This window comes from Calypte anna, chromosome 6 (genome assembly GCF_003957555.1).
Source record: "Calypte anna isolate BGI_N300 chromosome 6, bCalAnn1_v1.p, whole genome shotgun sequence".
NCBI lineage: Eukaryota > Metazoa > Chordata > Aves > Apodiformes > Trochilidae > Calypte > Calypte anna.
In genome coordinates, this window is record NC_044252.1 from 18,002,036 (window position 1) to 18,012,334 (window position 10,299).

The 10,299-nt window shown below is 38.5% G+C and overlaps 1 protein-coding gene across 1 annotated transcript; it reads left to right on the forward strand.

The window, feature by feature from the left end:
• LOC103535917 (lipase member M) lies at positions 1 to 9,418 on the forward strand. Its single transcript, XM_008502027.2, has 10 exons — positions 1 to 66; positions 1,365 to 1,476; positions 2,567 to 2,684; positions 3,414 to 3,612; positions 3,981 to 4,090; positions 4,782 to 4,918; positions 5,474 to 5,620; positions 6,313 to 6,384; positions 7,920 to 7,991; positions 9,173 to 9,418. Exons 1-10 carry the CDS (start codon positions 50 to 52, stop codon positions 9,404 to 9,406), a joined length of 1,218 nt encoding a protein of 405 aa, XP_008500249.1. The 5' UTR covers positions 1 to 49; the 3' UTR covers positions 9,407 to 9,418.
• The last annotated feature ends 881 nt before the right edge of the window (positions 9,419 to 10,299 follow it).

Consider the following 10,299-nt stretch of genomic DNA (forward strand, 5'->3'; position numbering starts at 1 on the left):
CGGAATAGAGTTTCTGTTCTTCTGTCATCTCAGTCACACAGCCAAACACATGATTTCTGGTGCAAGGTTAGTAATGCTTTAACATCTCTCTGACCAAAAACTGGTGAAGGATTTGTGGGAGCTGCAGAAGACTGGTAAAAAAATTTAGGCCTGAGGAGTTGCTTTATTATTTAAGAATATATTTTTATATTGTTTTTTTTTCTAACTCACATGGGTGAAAGAATGGCTATTTCTTGAAATATTCCTTTTGGCTAAAGAGTAGTAGCACGACTCACCTGGCCCAAACTTAGCTAAATCTGGGATAACATGAGAGGCATGGGAAAAATTCCAAGTGTGTGAATAAGATAGCAACAGTTTTCAACAAAACGAAGAGGGGCTAAGTAAAATTATATTTTTAACCTATCTGTTCCTTTTTCTACCAAAGGAGCCAAGTATTTCCAAGATTCATGTTATCAGAGGGTAGTGTGAGAAAGTTAGAATAGAAATTGTCCTGTGATAAGGAAAAATAAAAATATTATTTGGGGAAAAAGTTACAAAGTTTTGTTGACTGAGAAAACCATAAATGCAGTAGATTTGTTGGTTAATCCAGTCAATCTTAGATCTGTATCTCTGGGACAACAGAGGTTCAGGTGTGGTCTCCAGGGTGTTTTTTGGTGTAGAGAGAATGCGAAGTCAAGCACTATATTTTCTTCAGGCTAGGCATAAGTAGGTGTTCACAGGTGTGCATCAACTCTGAGAGAGCTGAGCAGGTTGGTTTCTTCTCAATTTTCTTCTTTCTCATTTCCTGAACAAAACTGGACATCCCTGCACTGTCTACATTGCCATTGAGCAGCTTTACAGAAATTATGCTAGACAACTATAAATAAGTGTTTTATTTAGGTTCCTAGGTTCTTAACTGAATTATAAAAAAATGTAATCTGTTTGTTTTCAACTGTATTTGTTTTTTCAGTTAACTATCCAACACCTAGGTTGTCTCCACTTTGAAAACTTCTCTGTGACAATTGTTTATTTAGTTATGAGTTGACCAGTAGCTCCAGTGTTCCCCAGAGTTAGACAGAAATGTTTCCTGATTAACTTACAGAACAAATGTGTGGCATGGTAATGCAAGTGACTTGCTTCTCAGAAGAACAAGTGAAATCCACTTTTCCAAAAGCTTTGCAACTTTTCTTGGAGTCACTGATAGTTTGATCTGTCTGATATGTGTTTAAACTCAGCTGTGTTCCATTTAATTAGTAAGTAGGGATTACCAAACCAGATACATTCAGTAGCAGGTAGAACTTCCCTCATCAAAAAAAGCACAGAACCTGTCTGGTTTATAAGTACAGAGAAGGACTACTGACAGATGAAAATATCATTCTATCCAGAGAGAAGATATGGCTGGTTGCTGCGGTGATATATTTGTTTCAGGGAATTACTTATTCAGAAGAATTCAGGACAATGAAGAGAGATACGAATCCTGAAGTATTTATGAATATTGTAAGTTGCTCAGTAGAGTGACCTGGGGATGAAAGGAATGCACATCTCACAGCACAGGGCTTTCTAGGAATTGGAAATAACCAGGTAGATGAGCTGCCTTTCCTTAACCCATCATCTCTAATCACGTTACATACCAATGCTTTGTCTTCTATTGTCTTCTTTCTGCTTATGTAACAGCACATCTTAGATTTGCTAGAAATTAAGGCAAACACCTTCCTTTGGTAAACCTTCAGACTTAATTTCCTTTTAAATATCAGTTACTGGTTTGCTATTGCTGACACTATTGCCCTATCTGAAAAAACAGCCTGCTGGAATGTCAACATTTTTGTCATCAAAGAGGACTCTAAACAACTCGTGGTGTATGTTTTCCCTGGTTTTGAATGGCCAGCATAGATCAGGAATGTCCTGCTTTTCAGACCACCTCTTGCAAAGCAAGCTTGTCAGTCTTTAGTAACTCATTAAAATCTTGTCTTTTCTGTTCTGTGTGATGAATTACATTGAGTAATTCAGTATAAGTTATAAAAAAAAATCTTCTTTTGTAACTAAAAAAGTTAAATGTTACAGGATAGGAGTAATATTTATTTCGGAGCTTGAGAGTGTCCATGCTATTGATTTCCTTTTTGACAAAGCAAGTTGTGAATCCTGGTTTTCCCCTCATGTAATCAATTTTTCAGTGGTATTCATTGCAACTGTGCCATTCAAAAAAGGGTAGCTGTGAAGTGGTCTGGAGTTCTCTGAAGGCAATTTAAATAAATTACTTTCACTTTCTCATATGCTAGTGATTCTTGTTTCACCAGAACGCAAGGTTTTGTGATTGTATGGCAGCAGTATAATGCAGGGGTTTTGTAACAGATTTTAACCAAATAGTCAAATCCTGGATATAACACAAGGAACGAAGGAAATTTGTTGAAGCTTTAAGGTTACAATATCCAATCTAATATTGCTTTATTCAGATGCTTAATATATGTAGACTAAATTCCCAGTTGTACTTCATTGTGAATTTGGCACATTTCTTCACTGTGAATATCTTATACATATTATATATGACATGGACTTCTGCAAGCTAATGTGTTTGTACCTACTCTTCTAGAATGAGCTCATTACTTACAAAGGGTACCCCAGCGAGGAGTATGAAGTTACAACAGAAGATGGTTATATCATTACAATTAACAGAATCCCTCACGGTATACAGAACCAGGGAAACCCAGGTACAGTTCTTTGAAGTGATACAAAGTCAGTCTAGATAGTACACATTCTAGAAAGAGATGTCTTTCCGTTTTGGTAAGATATATTTATAAAAATGTCCATCAAATCTTGTGTCCGTAAGTGAAACTTTAGTAGAGAATTATGGCTACCCTGAAGAGCCTGCAAGATCAACAGGATTTGAATCAATTGCATTTAGTTATTTTGAAAATCCACTCTAATAAGATGCATATTTCTCCATAATAAGAGGTAGTGAGTAGGAGTTTAAAAAAAAAATTAAAAAAATAGAGCTAAAGCTGTAATCTGCCGACCAGACTGTTTTGAGAAAGCTGTTTCAGCTTCTAATTTTGCTTTCCTTTTGCTGACACCTAGTTAATATCAATGACTAATTCATACTTTGGGTAAAGAAAACCTCTGCAAACAATCCCACACTTTCATTCTATATATCAGTGTTGAGAATCTCAAGCTACTGTGGTAGAGCTGGACAAACAATGGCTGTGGGATGCCAAGCTTGTTTCTGCTGATGTCAGCCTGATCTTTCTATGAATCCTTGCAGAAGTTCACAAAAAAACTTCTGTTTTCACAGAAAGGGACATTTTGTTCTTATAATTAGTTTTCTTTAAGTTGGTTCAGGAACAAATAACAATTTTGAATATGGGGCAGTAATGTCTCTGGACTACCATAAAATCAAGAAATGTTATAAAATGTTGTTTTGTTTCTGATTTGCTTTTCAGCTTTGAAACCTGCTGTGTTTCTCCAACATGGATTACTGGGAGATGCTAGCAACTGGGTCACAAATCTGCCCAACAACAGCTTGGGCTTCCTGCTAGCTGATGCTGGTTTTGATGTCTGGATGGGAAATAGTAGAGGGAATCGCTGGTCCAGAAAGCATCAAAATTATTCCATTTTTCAAGATGAATTCTGGGCTTTCAGGTAGATTGAAACATTGAAAAGCATCTCCATTGATCATCCTTACATATATATATATATTTAAGCTGGTTAAAAAAGTGGTTCAGCTCCACTGAAGGAGCTCTGTCACTATACCACCACCTCTTCCTTCTGTGTCAATTGTTTGAATTCATCCTGATGCTTCTAGAAGTTACAGTCCCTCTGTATGTCAAGAGAGAAAATCTTGAGTAGTATCTTCCATATACAGTGCCAGAAAATGACAGAGCCTTAAACAGCTGAACAATTCACTGAAAAGTTCATGTTGCTTCTTTGATTATAATTATGTAATTAAAATGTGATTTTAAATGGATTTTTAATTTCTGCATGCTTCTCTTTCAATCTCCTGCCTGCAGTTTTGATGAAATGGCAAAGTTTGATCTTCCTGCAGCAATAGATTTCATCCTAGAGAAAACAGGACAGGAAAAATTGTACTATATTGGCTATTCACAAGGCACTACCATTGGTAAGTTACACACAACAGACCCATGTTTCAGGAAACTAGGTTAAAAGTTGAGATACTGAATGTACATGAGGTTCTCATTAACCCTTTGCAGGTGTAAAAACACAGGATAAGCTGTGTTCAGCATTTAAGCATTTTTAATTTATTATAAACACAATAAAACAGAACAAGTTAAATGCACTACTGCTATACATCTGTTGCCTTAAAATTATACTGGAAATTATTGTTACTTTCCAAGATACAAGGGTGTGCCCAAAAGCAGATGGTTAATTGACCAAAATTAACAAACTAGGAAGATGAGACTACAAAATGAGAGGCTGGCCAGCTTGGACAGCACATGCACACAAGGAACAAAACATAAAATTGGATTGACAGGAAGAAAACAACTGCGCCTCCCAGTAACATTTGGTATGTGTGTATGTCCATCAGAGTTAGAATTTATGCTTAAATGGATTTGGAAGAAAGCTGCAAAGGCAAAATATAGGGAGAAATTTCTCTCTGAAGAAGGAACTAAAGCTACAATCTGGTGACACATGGAGAAGGGATTTCACGCAAACATAGGCTGAACCATAGTCTCTCAACAGCCAACAAGGTTACTTGCAGGTTTGAAATTGCAGAACAGCATTTATCATTGCTGAAAACAGTCTAATGTACAAATAATTATTCTCTTATCTCTTCTTTTTTGTCTTCTCAGGTTTCATTGCATTTTCAACAATGCCAGAGCTGGCTCAAAAAGTCAAATTCTACTTTGCGCTGGCACCTGTGACTACAATTAAATATGCTAGAAGCCCAGTGATAAAAGTCCTCTACCTTCCAGAAAAATTGCTCAGGGTATGTCATATCTTGGTTTTAACTGTGTAACCATATACTTGTTTGTTCAACTATGAAAATGTATAAACAGGAAGTGCAAAGCTTTATGAAATCTACTCATTTGCATGTGGGTAGGTTTACCTTATGGTGAAGCTTATTAGAAGTTCAGACTGGACACTAAGAAAAATTCTCTAGGGCAATAGTGTAGCACTGGAACAAGTTACACAGGCAGATACAGAGATATGGAGTCTCAAAGGTTCACAAGATTCTTCTAGACAAAGCTGCAATTGATGTGCAAGCTTAGAGACACAACACAAATTTGAGAAAACATTTCACACATCTCTTAACTAAAAGTGATGTAACACAAATTGAGTAATGATTGAGCAGGCTGATGCAATAGGAAAACACATGATTTGTTTCTTATTTATGGGAACATCATCTGAGAAATAAAAAAAATGCAAGTGAGAAGCAATGAAAATGCTGGAGAATAGGAACAGGACACAAACACCTTCTAAAAATGGCAGCCTAATGCACAATAGTACATTCCTAAGTGAAAGTTACCTTTGTATTTCATAGGGTTTGCTTGGAAACAGAGAGTTCCTTCCTCAGTCTGAGTGTCTAAGAAGGTTAATAGTCCCCTTCTGCAGTCAACCAGCTTTTTCCAGGCTTTGTAGAAGTGTCTTCTTCAGTCTGGGTGGCAGTAATCTGAAAAACATTGACATGGTATGTACAACTCTTACCAACTATACCAAAAGCTTGCGCTCCTGCTCCCAAAATTTACATTTTATCCCATGGTGTGAATTCTGAATTTGTTTTTGCCAGCATCACAGTGCAGGCAAGAGTAGTCCCCCTACTAGATGGCAATATCTGCTGGTTGCTCCTCTTTGCAGGGGACCACTGCTTCACTCCTAGCCAGGCACTTGGCAGCATCCCTACAAACAAGAGCTGCTCAAAGCCCCCCAAAACTCTGCAGTTTGACTTCAGCCAGACCTCACCTAGGGCATTGTCTCCTGGTTCATACTGAACTGTTGGTCTTGTTGGAGATCTTCAAATCACACCACCAAAGAAGAAATAAAACCCCTCTGTTTCAATTTTACAGGAGCTCTTTGCAATAGAGAAAGTAACAAAAAAACTTATAGTTTGGAGTCTAAATCTCTAAATTTCTATTCTGTTTTCCCCCTCTTCGATTTTTCTTAGATTCTCAGTCATCCTGGAAAATGTTCTGACTGGGGGCTGTTCTTTTGCTGTTACTCTGAACCTGACACACCACCATATCTGGAATAACTCTGAGAATGACTCTGATCATGCCACTCTAATTTCTGTTGGTTTTGTTGGTAGATCTGCTGCAGCAGGTGTTTTGATGTACATCTGAATGAATGACAGGAAGAGAATACTCACTGAATGTTTTCTTTCAGAACAGAATCGATATATATATCGCACAAACCCCTGCTGGAACTTCTATGCAGAATATAGTCCACTGGAGTCAGGTACTAACAAACTAGCAGTACTGGAAAAATAAAATAGGTACTTACCTCTGTTTGAATTGTATAGAGTGGATGTAGCTGATATCCTGCTGTGAAGCCATCACTAATTTTTGGAAACACATGCAATCTGTGGTTTATAATTGAAAGTTCAATTCAAAACACTATTTTTTCATTGACACTTCTTTTGCCACCAGGATACAGATATGACATAAGTGCCTTTGAATCCAACAGTTAGATTCTGTATTTGTGTAAAAACCTTTGCTGGAAGCAGTCTATACAGACATGTTTATCACTCTTTCTATTGTGTATCCAGTACCTTTTATAAATGATGCTTGTACAGAGCTTACCTTAAAAAATCATTTGTTTCCAACATGAAGTTAGGCAATGAGCAAGACATAAGCTGCTCTTTAAAATATCAAATTTTACTAGTAGAAGCCCTTGTAGCCTCAGCTCTTGTTTTCAAAACTGTGAGTTTTGACAGCAATTGAACTGTAAAGAAAAAATCCTTCATTTAGTACATCCATTACTTAAAATACACTGTGCTCTGTCACAGTACAGCCTCAGCAGCAGTGCTGATAGAAGCTACTTTTCTGTCTTTGGGTTTACGTTTTCAGGATTCATAAGATCTGGGCACTGTCAGAGAAGCTGCTGCATACAGGACAGGTTTCTTGCAGCACTTCAGGCTCTGGAGCAGAGCAGGAAGAATCTGTGAGCACTGTGAGCTTGCAGGAGTTTTAGTGTATTTTTCAACACAAAGGTTGATGGAATTTTCAGACACACAGGTGTGTTGGAGTGACATCTGTGCACTAGTATACTCAAAATCAAACAACACTTCCGCAGTGAATTGACCTAAAGTATTAGCACCAATTTCATTGCTTTTGTAACCTTGACCTAGGCCTGTACAGAAAAAGGGTACCAAAGGCACTGTGGGGGAAGCTCAGGTTTAATTCATCATCTAGCCACAGGCCAGCAAGTAAAACCATGTAGGGTTAATACTGCTAAGCCTTTGTTGTCATTGCTCTTATTACCAGTAAAGAAATGATTCTGTGACCTAACAGACATCCTGATTCAATATTAAGAACCCATTATGGTGATTCTCACAGTAGTAACAAACAATGCTGCAGGCAAAGACAAGGAGTACAAGGGAAGAAATAGAAATAGTGGCTTCTGAATTCAGACCAGAGAGGAAAGAGGAAACATATGAAGCAGCCACTCACAAAGCTCAGGGATGGCAACACCACTGTAACAAGAAGACATCACAGCAGCAGTGAGAGGAACTTGCTGGAGCAAGTTGTTAAAAAAAATCTTTAAACTAGAACAAATTGCCTGTGAAAGTAACCCAGAGTTGTTCTGCCAGGGCAGTGATTTTTTTGGCTCTGTCAAAAACATGACTCCTTTTCTCTGTGACTTCTAAGTTACTGTTCTTCTGCAGTTCTTGACAGAACTTCGGTTGAGGCTTTAGATTGGACTTAGAGGCTGAGCCAAAAACATCCTGAATGACAGCTTTGTAAATACCCTTCTCTTGTTCATCCTCTTAGGAGGCCCATTCAGGGAAGTTCCAAGCTTATGACTGGGGCAGTCCAAAGAAGAACGTGGAAAAATACCAACAGGTATATTTTAGTGAAACAATTTCATCACATTTGGACAACAGAGAAACTCAGGAAGACAGAAAGGTTGTAGCAGGAGGCACATTTTGAGAAAACAAGAAGATGGGTTTAACTGCCACCACCTCTATTGCTATTTCCCAATTTGGAAGTCAACAGAAAACTATGCAAGCACTAACAGCAATAACAGAAGAGAGCACACAAATCTTCTCAATTAAATGATCAACAGGAATAAAGAAGAAGTAAGGGCAGGAAAGATATAAAATGAATTTTGGAAAAGATTACATCTAGTGGGTCAGACCAAAGAGGTCTTTTGCCTACTAGCATGATTGACACAGTTGCAAATTCATGAGAGAGTGGGGAAACAATATTATGGAGCAGGCAACAGGAAGCCACTAACAGGTACCCCTAGATTCTAGTAGTCAGAGACATAAGGTACTCAACCAGTCCCTGACAAACCTTCCTCTATCCAAAACTCTAATCGTATCCTTGACCCTCCTGAGCTTTGGGACTCTACAGAAGCCTTCATTGAGTTACATGTTTCAATGTTGGCTTGCATAAAACACAACTTTCCTTGATTTGTCCTGAATTTGTTTGCCCCTGGCAAGTTCCTGGACACCTTCTAGGTTCTATGTTATGAGAAGCAATGGGATTACTACTTACTGTACTCCTCCTTCAGCCTTTTCATGATTCTATAACCCTGCCTTCTGTCCCTGCTCTGGCCTCTATTTTCCAGACTCAGGAGTCCAAGCTAAGTACCCTCTCCTCCTACAAAATCTTAAAGACCTTTTCATCCTTGTTACATGTTGTGTTTTATAACTAGTCCATGTACATCTTTTAGAGCCTAACCAATAGGCCAAAAGGATCAAACCAGGGGTTTATCCAGATGCATTCTGACATATTCTGACTTGTTCTGGACTCCTGTTCTATGAATACCAAGTTGATAAGGCAAAGACCCAACAGTAGCTCTTTGTCAGCTCGGGAGACATTTTCCTTAAGCTGTGATATCAGATGGGTCAGTCCTGCAAGCACAGACAGAAAAGGCAAGCAAGAGCTCTTCATTCCTCTTTGGCTCAGGCACCTCTACTTTGAACTGTGATAGAAGAAAATCCCAAATGAATGTTTAAAGTTTGATGTGCTTTCCTGTATGGCTTTCATGAATTCCTGTATGGCTTCATGTTTTCCAGGCTACTCCTCCTCTCTACAATGTAGAAGAGATGACTGTACCTACTGCAGTATGGACTGGGGGACAGGACTTACTCGCAGATCCCAAGGATGCAGCTGTTTTACTGTCCCAAATTAAGAAGCTGATCTATCACAAGAAGATTCCTGGATGGACACACCTGGATTTCATCTGGGGATTGGATGCACCTTTGCACATGTACAGTGAAATTATTGATCTGATGCAGAAGTATCCTTAACTCAGAACCAGTAGTCATATGTCACTCAATGGCACTTGCTTTCACTGGGTATGATTAAACCTTTTTGCATCAGATGGTTTCTGCTAGAGTGAGAAAAAGAATTCCTTCTGATGCTGCTTTCATACCATGTGTCACTGCAATGCCTTCTGTATCCTAATGGTGCACTTCATATTTTCTTTCAATTGATTGTCTAGATTCTGCAATAACCATACTTTGCTAATGTAAGACAGAGTTTTCTTGCAGTCTGCTCTCTGCTTTAGACCCTGTCAAGAGTGAAAGCACTAACTTTCTCTGTATATGGCCAGTGATTTCAAAAAGTTCTCTGTTCTTCATATTTTTTCTCAGTTTATTAGGCTGGCAGTTCTTGAAAGGCATTGTGTAAGCCAAGACTGATTCCAGCTGTTATGGTGTTGATTAATTTTGTTTTAGATGAAAAGAAGACCAAAAATTAAAAACTGAGTTCACATTAAAAAGTAACTACTGAAAGAAACATGGTTCATCTTTATTTGTAATAGAGCTGTTTACTTTTTTCGTGGGGAAGAGCAAGGGTTACATGGAGTGTAGACTCTGCAGAAAACAGTAGCCAGTCTGGTGGTTCAAGCATGCACCTGGACAGGAAACTTCAGTTAAAGGTTCCCCCTGAGACAGAGAAATCTTGGAAACCTCAGTCTCTGCTGACTAGACCCTCAGCATCCATGTAGATGAAGTTTTTGGAGTAGGATAAAGAAGCTGAGTTCATCTTGGCAATGCCAGCATTTCAGTGGGACACTTTGGTTAAGTTACACTGCAAACCCAGCCAGAACATCACATCTCCTGCTTTTTCACAGAAGCTACTGTCTACCACAGAGCTGAGCTATCATGGCTCTGAGAAGCCTCTTTGGGGGTTAAACAGT